At 39.4% G+C, this 22019-nt stretch overlaps 1 protein-coding gene across 2 annotated transcripts in view; it reads right to left on the minus strand.

Annotated features, from left to right (window-relative positions):
* ATP10B (ATPase phospholipid transporting 10B (putative)) overlaps nt 1-6973 on the minus strand; it is a 71481-nt gene extending 64508 nt beyond the window's left edge. The window contains exons 1-2 of one of the 2 annotated variants that reach the window (XM_034780261.1): nt 6687-6973; nt 5495-5689 (exon numbers count right to left, since the gene is read on the minus strand). In XM_034780261.1, coding sequence (XP_034636152.1) covers nt 5495-5689; nt 6687-6961 — 470 coding nt within the window. In that variant the 5' untranslated portion in view covers nt 6962-6973. Of the gene's footprint in view, nt 1-3556; nt 4185-5494; nt 5690-6686 lie in introns of those variants that run through there. The other variant, XM_034780260.1, reaches the window with a different exon arrangement.
* Between the last annotated feature and the right edge of the window lie 15046 nt (nt 6974-22019).

Genomic DNA, 22019 nt, shown 5'->3' on the forward strand with positions numbered 1-22019 from the left:
ATGTTCTGACATTGCACCAATATTTGATGACACTAAGTTGCAATTTTTCCTATCTCCTAGAACTGGAAGGGACCTTCAAGGTCATCAAGTCCAGCCCCCTGCCTTCACTAGCAGGACCAAGTACTGATTTTGCCCCAGATCCCTAAGTGGCCCCCTCAAGGATTGAACTCACAACCCTGGGTTTAGCAGGCCAATGCTCAAACCACTGAGCTATCCTTCCCCTCAATGGGGAATCTTGGTGAGATGAGCACTAAAATATGATGTCCAAATTACCTTTTTGCAGTGAATATAAAATTTTAAATTAATGTATATGCTTTTATTTAATAAACTTCAAATTTTAAGATGATTCATGCTTAAATGACATTTCATGTGCTCATGCCTAATGATATTAGGCAAAACCCATCCTCAGTGTGGCATACACATGTGTTGACTGGGATGAGAGGGTAGGAGATCCTGCATGAGGGCAATCTGTGTATATGCCACAAGCAGAAGGCCTCACTGGGTTGTAGAAAGCCAGTTGAAAAGTCAGTGAGAAATTTTGCCTGAATAAAAGTAAAAAGACTGAGTAAAAATCACATCAGGACTCCAGGATCTGTTCCCTACAATGTAACGTTTAAAGCAAATGAAATACTGATTTTCCTTCAAAGCAGCAAATATACCAAAATTCACATTACAGCAAAGTTCTCCAGTACCCTACAGTGTCCTGTTACTCAACTTGATGAAGAAATGAGCTCTACAGCACTTCAAGGTTTGCTATCATGGTTGTATGTCCAATGTTTATTGCAGATGTAGAAATTTTGAAACTTGCTTTTAAAGCTGATGCTAAGTAAATTTGACAGTCACATAGACAGCTACCCTGTGTTTATCACAATGCAGACCTTCAGTGAATCAGCAGAGATTCAGCTGGCAGATGCTTGTGGAACCTAGCCAGAAATCCCTAGGGATTGAAAGTGACACAAAAACGCTCCAGTTTCAGTCTCTTTGTGTATAAGGCAAGCTCACATATGTACTCTATGCAGAGTGTATAACTATGCTTTCCTGGATTATTATAGACCATTGCTCTTACTGGGTGAAAGGATACCACTACCGTTTGCCTAGAACTTTTGGTATTTGAAATTAATGACTCATCTCCTCCTGCCTCTTCTGTGGGAAGGTTGGGGGTTTGGAACAGGATTGAACCATACCATTATTAGTTTGGAATGCCACATTCAGTTCTAGGCCCCTAGTCTCAGAAAGATGACGACAAATTGGAGGGAGTTCAGAGAAAAGCAACTAAAACAATGAGGGGGGCTGGAGGAACTGACCTATGAAAAAAGATGAAACGAATGAATGCAGCATATCTGTGCCAGGAGATAGCTGGGAGTGTAGGGAAGGGACTTTGATCACGAATATTTAAAGGATATAATTAAATACTAAGGATAAAGAAGAATTAATCAGGCTTATACAAAGGAGTATAGCTAGAAGAAATTGAATGCAATTAAGAAAGAGAAAATATAAGCTGAGTATCATAGATGATTTCCTGATAATGAAATTTAGAACTAGGCAGAAAATGTATATGTAGGGACAATCCTGTACTGGCACGGGGAGGTGACTACAGATAGGTCTGATCAATCTGCAATTAGAGTATTAACTTTTTAATTTATCTGGCAAATTAAGATGCTACAGTTTATAAACCATCATTACTATGATTCTGTGAACCTGCAGCCTATAGGTGCAAGCTTCCACAACCAATTACTAAGCCCATAAACCAGCCAATAGAGCCTAAAACACTCTTCAGTGACTAGTGCCCTCTCTCCTGTTTGCAGCTGAGTCTTATTTAAATATGCTACTAAGAAAGGTTATCTCTTACCAGTAATGACTTTACAGTCAGTTTATCTCATTTAAAAAAGGCAAAATGAAAAGGGCTGTGTTACAAGATACCCTATTTAAATTCACTAGCTCCCCCCCCCCCCTCCCCCCATGATCTGGGTAAAGGCAAGATGGGAGATTCCCCCACCAATCTCCTAGCAAGTTTTTGGAAAAGCATCTTTCTATCAGAGATTAAAAAAATAGAATTCTGTCCTCATATTTCCATTAAAACTGGAAACCAGAATTCATTATATTGAAGTCTGAAACAACAGCGATAACACAGTCTCCAATTCAATTTCTCCTAAGGTAATACTGTAAATCTGATTAATCGTTCACCTTTAGATGGGAGATCAGTTACTGTATTAAAAGAGAATGCTCTACTGCAACAAGATTATAATTCAGTTTTACAAGGCTTCCAGTGTCTAGAAGAATAGTTTCAGGTACAAAATAATGTATGCCAGATGATTCATAGGGAAGAAAAGAAAACTAGGAGACACCAAGCTCCTCCGTGAAAGTGCAGCTAACAAGAAGAACAAGAAATGTCAGCTTCCCATAGAATTAAAATTATTTATATTAGTTACAACACATAACAAGTCTGATGGCAGTTGTATTATCTACCATTTTTTCCAGGAGAAGGGAATCTCTATTGTCCTGAAGACACCCCACGTCCTCTGGTTTTACACCTCCTTTAAGGCCACAAATATCTGGTGAAAGACAACTGGAAAGGGCTCTTTTCAGAGCCTTCTGATATCCCTGCAAACCAAACCACCACAACATATTGGGATAGCCCAATGACTATTTTTAATGTTTGACTGACTACGTATCCCATGGCTGGAGAAAAGTGAGCCAGAGACATGATGTTCACGCAAAGCATTCATAGGTCTATCTGTAAGTTGGTAGATGTTTTTCATACACAAAAAAGTTAAAAACATATACTGGATCTTTGGGAGAACCAAAGACAGTTCATTGCTGTACTAAGGTTGCTAGGTTCAAAAAGAACATAGAGCAATACAAAATGGCACAAGAGGAAGGGTGAAGAGCAGAAAACAACTTCTGTGCATTCCCCATTTAGCACTTAGAATTAGCCATCTCTGGTAAATGGTTTTCAGAAGCAATTTATCATGCCTCTTTTGTAAAAAAGGGAGATAATTAAGATTTCCGGCACAGACTCACTCAGCTAATGTCTAGCTTATTTGTTATTTCTCTCTCTCCGTCGTCTTTGTCTGAGCAAATGTAAAATTAAACAATAAAAAAAAACACCTTTTTATCATTGTCTTACCTATCAAGTTGTCAATATTTTTTCATTACCTCTGTTACAATGTGTCATTTTTCTTAAGAGTGAAAATACTATCAATGCTACAGTTTGAAGGAAAACAGAAAGCAGCAGTTCTGCAGGCAATCCAGGAAACTGGGATCATGGACAATTTTGGTGGTGGGAGAGAGAAACTTTTTAGATAAGGTCACACATTTTTATAAGCTTCTGAAATTAGTGTTTTCTTAGTCAATCTAGTAGGATGATCATCCTAATTTGCCCCTTACAAGGCATTGTTAGCTGTCAAACACACAAATTCATTAGTTTCCTCTGTGGAAGAGTTTGTTCCCCAGTAGTTATTTTTTTCCCCAGAGAATCCTTCATTTTTTAAGATGCTTCTGAAAAAAAATTGAAGCAATTTTTGGTTTATGTAGAAAAACCGTATGATTTATTTACCTGCTGTAAACGAGGCAGACCATATTATTGATCTCTTTGTCCAATTGGTATCTCCGAAAGTCCTCCCAGACATCTTTAACTGCTGTAATAGCCATAATAACACAAATTGGGATCACAGAAACTGCTGGTTGAAAAGCATTTACCACTGGCACAAAGTTCAATGCTGCAATGGCCACAAAATATAAATTGGCAAAGCGGTGAAACTGCTCAAAGATATTCTTTGGGATGAAGGATAGGAAAGTGTATTTGGTGGTCTTGATTTTATTACAGTCATAATATCTGTTTGGGTTCTCTTTCCACTTGCAGCTTTCAAAGGGTAAGTTGGATACGACCACCCATTTATTTTCATTTTTCTTCTTTCTTTTCTTTCCTTTTCCTCTCTTCTCTGACTCCTCATTTTGTGTCTCAGAATCTGAAGCAGCATGATGGCAGCAAGCTTTCTTGAAAAAAAGTTTTTCCCTTATGATCTTCATAGAACAGCAGCCTAGAGCATATTTCCTTGACATCTTACTTCCCCTTAAAAATGTCTTTTCAAATAATAATAAAAATAAGGCACAGTGGTTTAAATAATCCAGAAGGATGCAAAGCAGTAGAATGAGGATTTGAGTTTCCCTGAAACAACTGCTGTTTTTCACTTGATGGAAAGCTACACCTGTTGGAATACAGACGTCACAGGAATAGGTAGTATCCTCCTCGAAACCAGTTCTGCCACTGTCAGTCAGGCTGACTCTGGGTCCTAAAGTCTGCCCCGTTGCAAGTCACTGATGACAAAAGCACTCCTGAAATGTGCAATTATTTGTGCTACTATACTTCCTGAAGCTTGTGCCAGGCAATCTTCTTTCTGCATATTATTATAGTGGGTGGATAAATTTGAAGACATATGCCCAGTCCTCTTCTTGAGGCTTTTCTGAAACACTCTTTTTAAAGTTGTTAGAAGCTAAAATTATTGCCAGTAAGTTAGTTCAAAGGGGAAGCCCTGATTTCACTGAAGTCAATGGAAGGCTGCTATTGACTTCAATAGTGCCGGGACTTCATCTCCTAAAACTATCCCTATCTGCCAATTGCTTTTGTCTCTACAGAACCAAGTTTAAGAGAAAAAGAAAACCTCTTGACCAAAGGACCTCGCAATGCGATCATCCTCTTTTAATGCAAGTTTACCACCTTATCATGTAGTCCCATCAGTTGTGGCAAGCTAAGAAGGATCTAGTCAGGGCAGCACTTGGCCAAGAGACCTCTAATGCTGTAAGAAGTGTTGTTAGTAATTAAGAAGATAGTAGAAGCCATTCTCTTCCCTCTGAATCAGTACTGGCAAATGCCCCAGCACAAATGTAAAGGATATTATATTTCTGGAGGTGCAGTCATTCACATGAAACTTGTAGGGACTGGCCACCTTTGGTTATTGGAGATCTGATGGCAGAGATAAAGTGTTAACACTTATGTCCTGGTCACATTCTAATCTACCAATGAAATTTCCCGCTCTGGTTTCAGTTGGATACAATATTCTTCCCTTCCTGTTGCCAATGAGCAGTGTTATGCCATGCTGTTAAGCAGCTGCAATGTTCTATTCCAGAGTTGGCTGCATTTCAATGGTGGGTGAAGGATCCTCACCATCCCTAAGATCCTTTACCTACTGAGAAGGGGTGTTGAGGCTTAATTATCTGGTATTGGTAAAGTGGTTGGAAAACTTTAAGAGAAAAATGCTATAGCAATGCAAACACCCTGCGTGCTGGAATAAAGGTTATTGACATCAGTCTAAAATTATTTCCTTAGCTTTTTACCAATAATATCATTAGGAACCAGTCCCTATATAAAAACCTTTCCAAATTTATTAATTTCACTTATTGTGATCAAATGGGGAAAATATTGCAAAATAATGTGCTTAAACTGCACCAAATAATGTAATATAAAAACAAACAGTTATTGTTTCATTCCACTTACTCATCATATGCTTTGGTTTTAGAGGAGTTTATCGCCTTATCAAATCTGTATCTCCTGCAGTCTTCAGTGCCATCCTTAACCATGATTACTAGCAGCACCACACCCAAAGGTAGCATCGTGATCTCCCTATGGAAAACTTCCACTTGTGGAAACCAGTTTAGGATGACCAGGAAGAAGAAATAGAGATTAGCCAACCTGAGAAGTCAAAAACAAATGACAATAGCCAGAAATTAAATGTGTCCTTTCCTGATTCATAACACTGTTTATAGATCAAAACAGCTCTCTCTCTCAAACACACACACACACACACACACACACACACACGCACGTCTCCTTCCCCTCCTTCTCCCTTCCTTCCCCAGTAAAAGTGCAGAATATTTCCTGACTACAATGTGATGTCTCCATTCCTTATGAGGATTCTATAGGAGATATATTTTCATAACATTAAAAAGAATTTCATTTAATTTGTGTATTAAACCATTGTTTAAATCCAGAAACCTAAAAACTGTTTACCTCATGACTTCCCTCACATCCAGGTTTCCATATTTGCATTCACTTTTGATTCAAGGATTGCCAACTTTAAAAAGCAAAAAAGTATTTAAAACTCATATTCAGAAATATATGGGATTGTTTTTACAAGAAGCGGATGAGGCCCTCTATGAATTTACAGACATAAGGTAAAGAAAAAGATAGGCCAAACCATGGGATGACAGAACCTGGCACCATATTACAGAATGTTTATTTCAAAGTGAAAGATGGATGGGCAAATTTAATCTATCTTGATCAGAATGGCATTTCCCACTGGCTGCTCTTGGCAGGATTCTTCATGCCAAGGTCACTAGTCCTACAACCAGTAGTTAATCGGAAAGACTGAGCCACACAAACAACTCAGCTCTGACCACCCTTTACGGACAAGTTCTATATAACTTAATATTGATGACATCAACACGCTTATGTAAAAATTAACATAATTGTATAAAATTACTCTAAAATCCTATAGAAGCTAAGAGAATAATTTGCTTTCAGCATGTTGTTTTGAGCCCTTTGTATAATTCTAAATCAGGGATATTAATTCTCTTATAGGATTATTCAAAAACCTATAGAAACTTTATACATTTCTATCAGAGATCACTTATGATGGGACAGATCTTAAAGCTGATAAATCATTTCCTTAGTTTTGGCAAGTGTATACCTGTGAAACTGTTCAAAGAGGTTTCGGGGCAAAAAGGAGAGCAAGGTGTATTTCGTGGTCTGTATCCCATTTCCAGAATAAAACCTAGAAACCTTCTCCCAATCTTTTTGAAGTCTCTTGTTGTTGGGAAACACAATCCTCCATTTGTTCAAATTGTACCTCAGCCTCTTTTTGACAGAAGACAGCAGAGGTGTTGATTCCGACTGAGTCCAGGTGGATCCTTCGGCAGCCAGCCGCTGACAACGATACAAAGCTGAGTCCACTGACAAAGCCATTCACAGAAGCAAGGTAAGGCTGAAAGAGAAATGCATTACAAGGCCTGAAAACCAATTCCATTATGGTAACAAATTCACTTTGTGTCTTGCCAGTGATGGTTTTAAAGCAGCAAACAATACAATTCAGCATATTACCTGTTCAGCTTCACGCTCAGTGCTTTCTGTACAGAAGTTAACTGGTACAACAAAAATATTTAATATGGAAAAAATCCATTTCTAATTCTATGAGAAAAATGCGTTATGATCTGTGAGTTCTAACAGTTCTAACTGTGAGTTAATGCAAATAAGGCAGATTCAAGCTGATTGTTCACAATTGAACTTCCAAGTCTATATCATTTCTTTATCTATATCATTTTATCTTTATCCAAGTCTATATCATTTTCTTTAATCAAACTGCCACAACCAAAGCTGTTTGGTAGTTTTTCTTTGACTGCCTCAGACTTGTGCACGATGGTTCTTCTGTTCATGTTCTTTTACAAAGGTAATTGGCTCAGGTGCTGAATCTTAAAGCACGCACAAAGGCTATGATGAGAATGAACTGCATGGTCATTTTAAACTCATTTACATTCACAAAAGGAAAAACATTCTTCAATCTCCATAGAAATCTTTTTTCAAATGCAGAACTCAACAAGGAAAAATGGGTATTTTACTGGTTGGATAGATCTAGCAACTTGATTAGTAAATACTAGTGCCCTTATATAATGTAATAGTTTGAAACACAATCATACAGTAAGACCCTGATTCTGTTCCCATTGAAGCTAATAGCACAACCTTCTCCTTGGGCTGCCAACTTGACGTGGTGGAGAAGCTTGCATATACTTAAGACCCTAAGAGTGATGCCGTCAGGAGTCCTGTACTCCTGGTAGGGTCACCCATAGCGGTGAGGTCGAAGGTGACAAAGTGAAGCCCAGCACAACGCAATCCAGTATAAGCCCTCAATGACAGAACAAGCAGATGAAGCTGGATCACCTCTCAATGGCTGTGAAGGCGGACAAAGGCTGCAACAGAAGAGAAACCGCCAGTTGTTTTGGACCTCCTTGCCACTGGACACCGGTGCCTCTTCCGCCAAGATTTGTGTGGCTGCTGGTGAGCATCAGCTCCCCCACACTAAACTACTCTTGTGCAGGCTTCTTTCATAGGAGAACTTTTTCCTCACCTCTACCCATAGAAGTCCTGCGGCAATGGGCGAATCCCACACACACTGGGAGACAGCAGCCCAGGATAGGGATAACTGGTGAAGACTTGTCAGAGAGGGAACTTCCACTTTTGAGGAAAATCGCTTTGCCCAGATCTCAGAAAAATGCAAGAAAAGAAAGGAAAGACAACTATCATGCAGCAATCCCGGCCTTCCAACACTAGCTGCAATGTCTGCCAACGAGCCTGTGGCTCAGGAATTAGACTCCTCAGTCACCAAAGGACCCATGAAAAATAAAACATGTGAAAGAGATCATCTTCGCCCTCGAGGGATTGCCGACAAATAGCACAACTCTCACTGACTTCAAAGGTACGGCTCTGGGCTCTATACCATTATGCCCAATTCAAACCACAGTAAAATGCATGAATGTAGGGGCTGGAGGGAGACACAAAACGAATGGTATGGCATAAACAAGAAAAAGGATAAAGCCTTGTCTATATTCAAAGCTGTACTGGTTTAAACTTAGTTGTGATTTGAAACCAATTTACTTAAACTAGCAGAACACACAATATGGACAATCTTAATCTTATTTAAAGTATGTTAATATTGATTTAGTTTAATTCAGTAAAGAATCTGCTTAAGCAAATTTGATATCAATCTCGTTTAAATAGGATTAAGAGTACCCACATTATGTTTTGCACTAGTTCAAGTACATTACTTTTTATACCAATTTAAAATTTGACCGATCCACATTTAATATAGACAAATTCTCAGTTTCCCTACACTCGCAAAGCTACTGCCTGTGTTGCCCCCTTCCAAATCTCCTTTCCTTTTAAAAATTGTGAACAGCCACACATTCTCCTCAGGAAGAGCCATATACAAAATATTTATATTTTAAAAATTATTTTCAAAGATGTATATAACTGAGCCATAAAGAGGAAAAATAACACGCTGTGCCAGTTTATGCTATGTGCTACACTGATATAGTGCTCATAGGCATGCAGTTACAATAACGTAATGCAAGTCAGACCTATGCGCTACTATTTATTAAATACTTAAAAACGTAGTTAATGAAGAGTTAAGATTGCCCAGTGGTGTCTTGTGCCTTTGCGGAATGTGGAGTGGCTAACTCGAATCTCTGAAAACCTATTTATTTCAATGTGGCTGATGATGGAGTGAGATACTGCTCAACATAAGGGAATACGAAAGAATCGGGCTCTTAGTTGTTCACTGATTTTTTTATATTCTGACTCCAACAAAATTACATATACACTTAAACTAACCTATCAGAACTCCAAATTATTAATCCTCCTAGTTCTTCAACTAGTTAAAATAAAAGTAGGTAAAATGAAAGTCCTCTACACTTACAGATAAAAATGAAGCAGAGTTGGTCCTGCTTTGAGCAGGGGATTGGACTAGATGACCTCCTGAGGTCTCTTCCAACCCCTAATCTTAATCTTTTTATCTAATCGTCATTCACAAAATCATAGGTATTTAAAGTAGAAAATATATATTAAATCAGAGCCTCTCCTCCCACCAATGCAAGTTTGTTTGCCAATTGTCTGGACAGTCTAGCTTTAAATTTCTAAAATAATGTCATCCACCACTTCTTTTGAGAGACTATTCCACAGCCTTACAGATCTCACAACTATGAAGTTTTTCTTGACATTCAGGCTGATTTCTTTTCTTACTATCATTCTATTTCATTAAAACAAATTAATGAAAGAATAAACTCGCCCTACTTAGCTTGATTCGGTTTAGGAAGCAACATTCTCATCATGGCTTCCTTTGTAGTGAGGCCGTGAATAGTGCTGTATCTATGGAGAAGGAAGTTGACTGATGCCAACATACAATTAACTAGGTCACAGGAGATGTCAAAATGTCATAATACAAACTATGCAAAAGGACAACGGCTATGCAATGAAAAAATTATATTGATGGATATATAATCAAAGGAGAAGTTAATGACTTCCTTGTCACAGGAATGAAATTGTTGGAAAAAACAAAGCTGCAGAAAGCAACCAATATATTTTGGGATCATTAAGAATAAAGATGAATCTGACTTGGCACCTCAGTTAGGAGATGACTAGGGGAAAGGAAGGAAGATCTCACAGAGACATTATTCTGTAAATTCAGTATCACCTTACATCAGCCAACTGGTATCCAGAATCTCCCAAGTATACTAATTGCATTTCGGTGTGCCATCTGGGTCACTTTCTGAAGGGCACGGAATCCATTTCAAACATTTACTTCTTAGTAAAAGCATACTAGCAGTTCCCACAGGATTTCTCTCTCTCTCTTTTAAAAGGGTGAGGTATAAAGCTAAAAAGAAGCAGAGATTGCCATCTCTGCAAACCCACAAATATAGTGAACACATTATTTATAGCTCTATATTATGCATATATTGGTGGGGGGCTATATCTGATGAAAGTAAAGAGCAGATCTTTTCAGCATATGGTTATCAGAACAAACGAGTATCTCCCACCTTGAAGATGATGTTTTTGTACCACCAGAGGCACCCCTAAAGAAAAAGAAGGGAAGATCCAAAGAGAGTGGTGAATTATTTTTCCAGATGCTGTGATGTCACTTGGGATTTGCCTGCTACATTACTCCAGTATTAGGGTTACAGCATGTGTCGATTCTTATCCCAATACTAGAAAACAATTGTGTTCTCTCAGTGCTCTCCACAGTTATCAGAAATTTAAAATATTTGATTGCTGTTAAAAGGCAATCAGCAGGCCTTAGCAGTGTGCTTTATGGCCAGGTATGGGACACAACCTGGATTTCTAGTCATAGTCTATCTCTGAGCAGGCAGAAGCTAGAAGTGCTGGAGAGGCACATGTTCAGGCATAGGTGCAGGGAATGCCTCCATCATGTTGTCTGAGTAGCCCTCTGGCTAACCAAGAGATAGAGCAGATGAACTTCACAGGGAATGCTTTTGGCCGTGTCTCCTCTCAGCTCTCAAGCTTGGATTGCTGAGGACAAATGGCTAATAAAGTGCATTAGGGAGAAATTTGGAAAGAAGTAGAAGTTCGATGATCTCTGCCAATGCACATTGTCCTTGTAGAGTACACTTGTCTTAAACATTTTGTCCAGTCTTTTTAGAAGTTCCAGTTGATGAGGTTTCCACCTTTTCCCTGTGGAGTTCTAGTCTACACCCTAATAAATCTCACGATCAGGAACCTGAAGTTTTCCCTTATTTCAATTTATTGTTCCTAGTTGAACCTCCAGATACCTCACAATGAACCAGACTGTGAAGCTCTTACTTATACTGATGAGCAGTTACTACTACGCATAGTCCCACTGGAACTAAGTGCTCAGAAATACGAGTAAGAGGTTCACAAGCTAGCCCAACTCCTCTTCCTCCTTTGTGTTGATACCCTTCAAATATTAAACTGTAATTATATCATTACCATAATTATCTAGCCAAACTTCACATATTGAGCTCTCAACCTTCCCAGCCCCCCGTCATTTTTATTACTCTTTTCAGATCTTCCTTAGGAATTCTTAGGACCCCGCAAGGTGTGTGAATAGCCAGAGCGTGTATAGATAGTTATTTATTCAAATACAGAAGGTCAAGAATTGAAGCTGAGAAGGAAAGCAATATGTAAGCAATTTAAGTAGCATCTGATTACATCAAAGTGAATTGAAATAAAGCACAGAATGGCATAATCAGAACTAGAAGCCCAGTTGTACAAACTGATTCAGGACAAAGCTGATGGGATTTCTGGGAAGGAAAAGGAAAGGGATGCACATAATACACAGTTTTGCAGAATGAGAAGCACATGATGTTGGTTTAGGAGGCCCAGACATTATGGTTATTTCATGTGCCTCAGTTACAATCTCTTGTTTTGTGTGTGTGCGCGTGTGTGTACACACACACACACACACACAATAGCTGCTCACAGATGTCTGAAAGATGTTTCACCTCCTTTAGACAGCTATGGAAAGATTTACATATGAGAAAATTTATAAGAGATACTTTACCTGACAAGACAATGGAATAAGAAGCCAGTCTACAAACAAAAGTGATACAATTCTCAATCAAGAGGAAAGGTTTTGAAAAATCTGAACTTCTTTGCAATATAAGGAGAACTAACATCGTGCTATTTCTTCAGAGATTGGCAATAAGCTTTGGGGTGCAATTTGCTAGCATTTATTTCCAGGCATTTCAGAGTGGCTTCAAGTTTACCTCAAGCATGTCAATGCACAACAAACTATTCAAAGAGAATCACATTAAACAGATTTCTCCTTGCCATTTTCACATAGATTGAACTACCAACATCTTATTAACTTCAAAAGTGTGTTCCATGCTATTATTGGAAAGGAATACAATTTTTTGCCTAAAGGTTTTATAATACTACTGTAGAAAAGACATTGGTTGTGAAATACTATTGACTATACTGTCACAGTCAGGGATTTTACATATGGCTCAAAAACAACAGTAATGTATTTACTGCAATAAGCTGCCATGAATTACAACTCAAAGCCCAAGGCTGCCATTCCTGAACCCATTATTTTAAAAGACTCATTTATTTTCCCCTCATTTTATTTGTGAGGAGAACTGTCACCATTGTTAAGACTAATGCTACAGATTCACTATATTTGCCTTGCACATCTCATCCAGAAATGAAATGTGCTCATGCCCTACGCCTTGTTAGCATCTCCTAGATAATCCTCACTGTGTTTTAAGGCATGTGCTCCCAAAAACCGAAGTAGAATTAACACACGATCCTTGAGGTTTAAGTCCCTCAGTCTGAGGCGGGTTCTGAACACCTTCAGAAGCTAAAGAGATCCAAGATTAAGATTTATTCATTTTAGTGGAGGGAACAAGTCAGGTGCCATGATGGAGCAGAAGCTTGCCGGTATGTTGGCTAGTCATGGGGTGGGAGGGATGCTGTTCAAATTCGCTAAGTAGAGGTTTGGCTCAAATGGTTCAATATGTCACATCAATGAATGGATTACTGGGTGCTTGTCAGTACCAAGCACGGTCCATTTGTACAATACTGCCCTTTATTGTGAAAGGCATGCTGCAACTCACTGATGCCAAATTCTCTCCCGTTCCCTCCCTAATCACTCCCAAAATGATGGTGAGATTCTTTCTTGGTTCTTCACTTCTACAGGAATTTACAGTTCCTCATACATGGTCAGTGTGACTATCAGACCGCCTATGACAGGGGTCGGCAACCTTTGGGAAGTGGTGTGCCAAGTCTTAATTAATTTAAGCTTTCACGTGCCAGTAAAAGGTTTTGCGTGTCAGACCGGCAGCGCGGGCAGCAGACGGAACCCCAGACCGGCAGCGAGCTGAACTGCTCAGCCTGCTGCCGATCTGGGGTTCCATCCACCGGCCCCGCTCAGCCCGCTGCTGGCCAAGTTCCATCCACCCAGGCTGGCAGCGGGCTGAGCGCAGCCAGTGGCCGGGACCCCAGCTGGCAGCAGCGTGCCACTAAAAATCAGCATGCGTGATGCCTTTGGCATACGTGCAGCAGGTTGCCGACCCCTGGCCTATGATCTCGCAGTTTTCTCCCTTCCTGCCACTAATGAGAACCTTCTTCCCAGTCTTCCTTATATTACATGGACAGTTAGCATTAAGAGACCCTTGCCTACTAGGGTTGCCAACTCTGACTGAAACTATTCAGGGAGATTTTTTTCCTCCCAACATGACAATGTCATTTTCTTAAAATAGCCTATGAAAATCTCCTGGATTGCTTTCAATAGTCACTGGGAGATGGATGCTGATTCCAGGCCAATCCTGGAGGACTGGCAACCCTAAAGCCTACAAGCCTTATCAAGGAACAAGGCCTTGTTGTGCTAAACATCCTGTCCCTGCCTGAGAAATTATAATCCCAGTTTATAACAATATGCAACAGGTGGGTGCAAGGGACAAATGAGGGGAAAGTGGGAAAATAAGGTATCAGTAAAACAAGCATGGTTTTCTACATGTCATTTTGCCACCAGCCTAGCCATTGTCAAAGGACAGCATTTAGCAAATGTATTATGCCTTGACTTATATTATACTTTCCCTGGTTTTATATCTTTCTATTGCTAGTGTCTGTGTGACCAAGGGTTTGCAGCATCATGTCCTTTGTATTCTGTTCATAAGAGGGATGAGAAGCCCAAATTCTGGAAAATATCCTATACACATATATGTATGTAAAAACATACAGACACTAGCAATACAAAGGTAAAAAACCAGGGGTAACATTTTCAAAAGTTTCTGAGTTACTTAGGAGCCTACACCAATGGGATGCAGGTGCTTTTGAAAATTTTACTCCAGGGCAAAAGTTTAGACAGAATGGAAGTTTTAAATGTAACATATTAACAGGAGCAATTTCAGTGAGGACCTTTCACTGGGATGTGTGCATTAATCAAATGTTACTAAGAAAAAGCTAATTTTTCTCTCCAAACTCTTACCTTACATTTCCACATTGAAAGAACCTATAAACCTACCCATAAACTAAGAGAACACAGATGCACGCGCACACACACACACACACTCCCTGAAACACTTAATTCCAATTTTTTCAAGTTTTCTCTCTCAGTTCATTACTGAAAACAGCAGCAATTATTCTTTGTGTTGCCTTATATGAAAGATGTGGCACCCATTCAAGTGAATCATTTCCAGGACGGTTTGGTTAGGGAAATAAACATCACTGAGTGAGTGGAGCACTACAGAAGGCTGAACTACACTGTTTTTAATCTGCATTGCAATTATCTGCTAGGAAGCAGCCTGTTTTTTTTTTTTTTTTTGCTATGTTATATAAAACCTCCTGTAATCAGGATCCAGTCAAATCAATCCTGAAAAAAATATTTGGCAGGTGAAGGCTGATGAATATATTGAATGGGGTGAGAGAGGGAGGCTATGGTCGTTCATTAGCCGCATCTAAAATGCTGTCTGGAATTATGTTACACTGTGCTGAAGAAATAATGCATGGGGCGAGGCATCAGCAAGAGTTAAAAACAGGTCCTAAAGAAATGATTATCCAAAAATGCTAACCATTGCAGGCTGCCCTGTCATTCATTGAACAGAAATGCATTATGGATTAAAATTTATATAATGTTTCTTTTTGCAGGATAAATAGAAAGGAGCTTTACGTAAGTCTAGTGCGTCATTAGACTACAGTGTATTGCTATTCTATTATTATTCTATTAGATTAACACAGGCTTTTCATGCAGTGACTAGATTTTGTTTCCATGTGGGAGAAATCTATCCTGAAATCTCACAACAATGGGTTAATTGTAACACTTTTCCCAAGGCAGACAAAAGATTTTAGTGCCTGACAGAATTTTCCTTCAGCTTCAGCAGCGCAGCAGCATGTTCAGAGAACCTGATTTTGCAAAGGGCTACAGCTGCATTATTAAGACTTGCTCCAAACAGATGTGCTCTCAGCAGATGCCAACACACAGGTCATAAAGACAACTATGATTATCAAATGGCTTTTTCTCAAGTAGGATGCTGCCAGTCTGAATGTAGTAATACTGGATGCTTGGTTTAGTTCATTTTTATGGAAAAAATCAGATACTGCATAAAGAAAGAATTCTGCCTTGCTGCCAATATTATTTGCTTGTCCATATGCAGAATTACACAGAAATTAACTATCCTCTTGTACAAGTATCAGGGGGTAGCTGTGTTAGTCTGGATCTGTAAAAAGTGTCTGATGAAGTGGGTATTGACCCACGAAAGCTTATGCTCCAATATATCTGTTAGTTTTAAAGGTGCCACAGGACTCTCTATCCTCTTGTAGACCTTCTTGCACTGTGACTATCAACCTACCCTTCTCAGATAGAGCAAAGGATAAGTAAATAAATTCTAGCCATACATTTGTCAGTGTAAGAAAATTCTGAGCATAGCCTAACTTTAAAGATTAATGTGCTATTTAAACATACGGTATTTCTCTAAAATGAATGGTCAACCTGATAGCCAAGAGAGTGATCCAGCTCCACTACACCCATGCTCAGGAAAGCTCCCGTGGCATTTTTCACAAGCATAGGGTGTGTTAACCTTGGCATCCTAACCTAACTCCAATTCTGTAATTATATCTGGCCTACTTACATTTTTCCTGTCATTTCAGCTGAGTAGCGAACAGGAAGAGAGAATATAACAGTGGTTCTTCACAGCAATTACAGAGGCAACAGGTTACTAACCTGAGCCTAGAGGTGGCTAGGACTAGAGTTTTCAATCACTGTGGACTATAGGTTGTTTTAGTATCTCACTGACGCATTAGTGGCCTGATCCCACAGCTGGGCGGTGAGTTCTAACAGGCTATGCTAGAAGATTATTAGGTACATGAATCTCTTGGAATGAGCCCGCAATCTAAACTTCATGGGAGAGAGATCCCTGGGTGCCGACTGGTGTAGACGTTGAATTAATCACTATGGAAAACATGAGTGTTCTTAGGTTGCCCTCCAAGAGCATATACCAAAAGCATAAATTAAAGCTGGCTGTAGCAACCATAACTGACTTGCATTCCACTGCATACATGTGTACACAAGCCAGGTTTAAGTCTCAGGTTAGCCAATTATTAACTATCCTCACCCACGAATTGGAGGCAAGAGATGAGTACCAGTCAGAGATATAGATATGTATGTGAATAAGTAACCAGACACATACACATCCCAACTTACAAGGACAAGTCAACATAAGGTCAAATGTAAATGTATTGTACTGGCAGCCCATTTGATTGGAAATAGCATGCTGGTCTGCAGGTCCACCCTAGACTTATTTCATTAGTATCTGTGTGTGCCCATTTGATCATCAGCTAATTACTCCTTCGTACATGAAGAGCATCTGCACTGGTGTGTTTTCAACCTATTTCATGTTCTAGCCAAACTGGGCGTCTTGCTGCTCTGCTGTGTTTCACAGGTGCTCAGTCGAAGCGTGGTATAGAATTCTACTGCCTCATGGGGGGGGGGGGGGGGATAGCTCAGTGGTTTGAGCATTGGCCTGCTAAACCCAGGGTTGTGAGTTCAATCCTTGAGGGGGCCTCTTGGGGATCTGGGGCAAAATCAGTACTTGGTCCTGCTAGTGAAGGCAGGGGGCTGGACTCAATGACCTTTCAAGGTCCCTTCCAGTTCTAGGAGATGGGATATCTCCATTCATGTCCATGCATCTTTTTTGTATTATACAGTCCCTGCTTGTATATGGTGCCAGTTTTCCTAAGCAGTACGTACTTAGAAGATGATATATCCCATCATGCCATTGTGGAATCTATTTACTTCTTAACTGAGAAAAGAGGACACTGGAATCAAAGCAATCCTTTGAATAATAAACTTCTTTGTTCCACTTAATTTTCAAAATCAAAGTAGAGTGGCCTTTAAAAGACAATCTAATATTTATGGCATGTATGATTATAAAGCTCTTGTGATCAAGATTATTATGTTGCAGATGTACAACACTGCTTAGTTCCCATATGAACAAGTCCAGAAGGAAGCAGAAAACTTGAAAATAAATTGGGAACTGACCAGAAGATCCTCTTGTGTAAAAAACTTTTATGTGAGGATTTTTGTGAGAACATGTTGATTTGTTTTGATCTCAATTCCCCATATCTGTATGGTAAACTAAAATGCCCCAGAGAGAACAGTTATTTCTTTATGTTAAACCGAAAGAGACACAAAGAGTCTAAAAACACTGCCAAATTATATAAGGCACACTTCCACGTCACTTGATCAGCTTGGAAAAATCTCAATGAGAATTTAATCATACAATCATTTGAAAGGAATGTCCATTAGACACCTGAGACAGTGAACTGACTGCTTGTATTTAATAAACCTATTTAAATCCTTGACCTTATTAAAGTTCTTTGTAATAAGGATTACCTGAAAATGTATGTGATCAAATAAAAGCCAGCCCAACAGTGGTGAATACACTGCTTATTTGATGTATCACTGTTGATTATGCCAGGCAGAGAGGAAGGTTGGGACAGTGATAAGCTTCTTGTGGTCTGGCTTGTTACGTGTTAAGGCACAACCACCAACAGAATCAAACATGCCCATCTAAAAGCCACTACCTAAAATCCCCTGCATGAAACCCATATTGAAGATGATACTTAAGAATCACAGTGTTGGATTGTCGGCTACAATCTTGTAATTTTCCTCTATCACCTGAAACAAGGTCTTCCCATATATATCAAGCAGGGCATTAAGGAAGACATGATAGACAGCAGGACCAAAGTCCACTTTGGAATCCCTCAGAATGCCTCCAGAAACATTCTTGGTATCTTTTCATACAGTTAGCATTAACTGTTGATAATCCTTGCTGGGACTGAACTCCTAGTAATCTTCCATGAAGAGTATACATAAGAACAAGAGGCATGTAAATCTTGTCCAGAAACCAGGAGGAACAACCTGCAGAGCTGATGCAAAAACTCTTCAGATCTCTACACTGGATCCTGTCTACTCTACTACAGAATACTGCTCACCCAAGTTGGCAAGTGTTAAATTGAGAGCTGGCAAGTGATGTGTGGGAGCTATGTATCCAGTATTTAACACTGCCATGTGAATCATTACAAGGACAGTAAAATCAATGCCACAACCATAGCTTCCCATGCTGGCACACATCCATCCACCTCAAAGTTGCCATGACATGAGAATCCTTGGAGAGTCCCATCATTTTAGAGGGATACAATACATGAAGACCCAAACAACACACCAAGATTTTGACTAAAAACCAGAAAATCTTTTGGGCTTGTAGTGCAAGAGCTCGAAGACTTAGGGTTCTTCCCTGAAACTCAATAGCGAGCAAAATGGAAGGACCCCAGCATCCTTAACAAACACTTCATCAAGGACCCAACTGAAGAACCCAATGGCTTTTCACTCCCATGGAAAATATGGCCCACTCTGAACTGCAACCACAGATCATGTGACAGATGAGCCTACTTTTTCCATAAATGGGGACTGAGACACAATTGTATTTGTTACTGTGGAAAAGGACTTCACACTATGAAATGCCTCATCAACCAATGTCCCAAACTATTACATCCAAGTGGTATCCCAGCCATCCACTCTATGATACTCGAAGCAATTAACTGGAGTACAAACCTAGACATGGACATCTAACATTGCTGGTTTTAAGCCATTATAAAGATGAAGAATGTGATGAAGGGCAATAGCCTGGGACTTGGGAAATCTATGTTCAATTCCCTGTTCAGCCATGTGTGTCTTCAGGCAAGTCCTATAACCTCTCTGTATCTCAGTTCCCCATTTGTAAAATGTGAACAATACCATTGCCCTAACTCACAGGGATGTTGTGAAGATAACTATACTAATGACTGTGAGGCCTTCAAATACTATGGTAATGAGTGGCATGTAGGTACCTGACATGGAGATTACTACTTCTCACTGGGAAGCTATCAGTGGTATTGGCTAAAGGTGTATCTGCTGACTTGGAAACTAGTCAGACTCCATTTTACATTTTTGTCATAGACCAAGATATAGATGATCAGAGCAGTCAGAGCAGGAGTCAGGGGTCAGAGACTGAGTCAGGCATCAAGCCAAGAGTGTCAGATGTGGTGTCAGAGGAGAAGAGATCTGGAACAAGGCAGGAACCAGGAACAGGACAGGAAGGCAGGAATCAGGAGTAAGGCAGGGCTCAGGAGGAAGTGAGAAGGGAGGGTCCAATGTAGTAGCCAGACAGGCATTCACCTAGTTACTCTGACAACTCCCTGTTTCTTCTTCTGGCTTAAATAATTAGTCTGAGCCGGCTGGAGGTCTCCTTCAATTAGGAGCTTTATGGGCAGTACCTATGGTGAGCCCACATTACATGCTAGTACCAGCAAACTGCTGGGTGGTGGCTGAAGTCTGATGTTTTCCTATAGACCCGCAGACCTCGGTTTGAGATCTGCAATCCGTTACCATTTTTCCTGTCACAGAACTCATTTATTCAAATTGGGATTTTTTTAAAGTAGGAAAACACACACACACACACACATTTAAACGCAGCCAAAAATCTACTAACAGCTCCTCAATCAACTCAACAAAAGCCCCATTTAAATTAGTGGTTTTGGCAACAGCTAATTTAAATGGGGGCCTTTGCAAATAAAATCAACCTCCAGAGACTGTGGTAAGAGTCCAAAACTGCTTAACATGTTACAGTGCCAACTGTCTGAAGTGATGGAAAATATATTGAAAATGGTTTAAAAGCTAGGGTCATTTGTGTATGGCTAATGAAGTCGATTCACTCAATTAACTGTTCAGTAATACAGCAGTGGTTCTCCGTCTGCTAGAACAAAAGTCCAAAGTAGAGGAAAAGACAGTTTTAGGGTTTTCTTGGGAGAGGGAATACAGTAACTGTCTCCATTGCATATAATCCTACTTAAAATGTAAGCCTCAATATCTTGTGGCAATGAGTTTTACAGATTAATTATGCAACATTTAAAAAGTATTATATAGTAAGTTTATTGCTTTATATTTGTTGCCGTTCAATTTAGTTGAATGACATCTGGTTCTTGTATTATGAGAAAAGGTAAAAAGGAGCAGGTCAATTTATTGGTTCTGTGCTGTTTGTCATTTTGCACTCATGAAATTGCACCAGCAGATACCTTGATAACTGTAAGTATCTAGGGTCCTGTGAAAGTGTTGAAAATTCTTCCAGCTACCTTTCCTACCGTACTTTGTCTTATTTCTTAATTTCACTCTGGCTAATTTGGGATGCCTTGTCCTTTGAGTCTGCAAAGAGCACAATATGTGAGGTTCTGTCAGGTTCACATATACCCACGCTAACTGGTGCAAGACAACTACAGGAGAAGGAGGAGAAAGCAAAAGTATTCTGGTGTTCCCATTTAAGTCCTATGACCAGAAGCAGAGTTGGTGAGAAAAGAATGCTATAGAGCTCTAAATTAAAAATCGCAAGTCTGCTCTTTCTGGATTTCTATTTTCTGTTACTTTTAAATGAAACTGCTTGTTTTTCATTGCATATGATTTAATACACATTTGTAAAAGGTTTTCACTTTGTCCACTTGCTAACATTGTAACGACAAAAGATTTAACAATCTGAAAACAAAATACATAGTGACCCAAATACCACTGAAAAGTCCCACGTGTTACTCACCACAGAAGTTCTATACATTGCTTAAGGTTTTCATTCTGCTTTAGGGATGAGATAATAATATTCAGGATATTTTAATTCATATTTGTATATTTATTTAAGATAATTGTGTGGAATAGGAGGGATCAGAACTGCATAATGAAGAGAAACCCATGTTAAAAGACCACAAGAAAAGCATTTGCACAGAAGTTCATTTGTTGTACACCATTTCTTAACATCCCTGCATTAATAAAATCTTTAGAAGGACCAACATTTATTGTCAATCAAGACCAGCTGTGTAAGAGGTTTCTAATACCATATTCCATTTAAATTTCACATCCTCCATGTCCTTTCCCTTCCCTGCTTCTGCCAGTGCACAGTGACAAAGTATCAATCTCGGAAGTTACACCATTACCCACCAAAAAACAACAACAACAACAACAACAAAAACCAACACAAAAAGCAAAAACTTCTTACAGGCAGGCAGTTTTGCCCTGTATTGTCGTGACAGTAGGAAGGGTGTAAACACTGCAGCACTCATATTATTTTTAAATTGCTGCAGGTGCCTGAAATTAATTACATACATATTGGACTCTCTTTTAAAAGCAGGAATTCATGACGTGATGGCTTTTCAGGCAACGTTCCACAGAGAAGAAGGTGGGAAATAACCAGGTTGTGAAATGACACAAGCTAGGGCAAGTCGAGTGAGTTATACTGTGAGCTAGTGTGAGCAGAGATTGAGAGATATAGAATAATTAGTTTTATATATTTAGTTAGGGAGTACAAAGATAGAAAAACATTTAAACATGATGGAAATGTTAAATATAAATTTAAAGCCAAAGGGGCCAATTCTGTCTTATTCCCCCTCCCCTCCCACCTTCCCCTTTATACCACTCTCATGG

Source organism: Trachemys scripta, chromosome 8, assembly GCF_013100865.1.
Source record: "Trachemys scripta elegans isolate TJP31775 chromosome 8, CAS_Tse_1.0, whole genome shotgun sequence".
Lineage (NCBI taxonomy): Eukaryota > Metazoa > Chordata > Testudines > Emydidae > Trachemys > Trachemys scripta.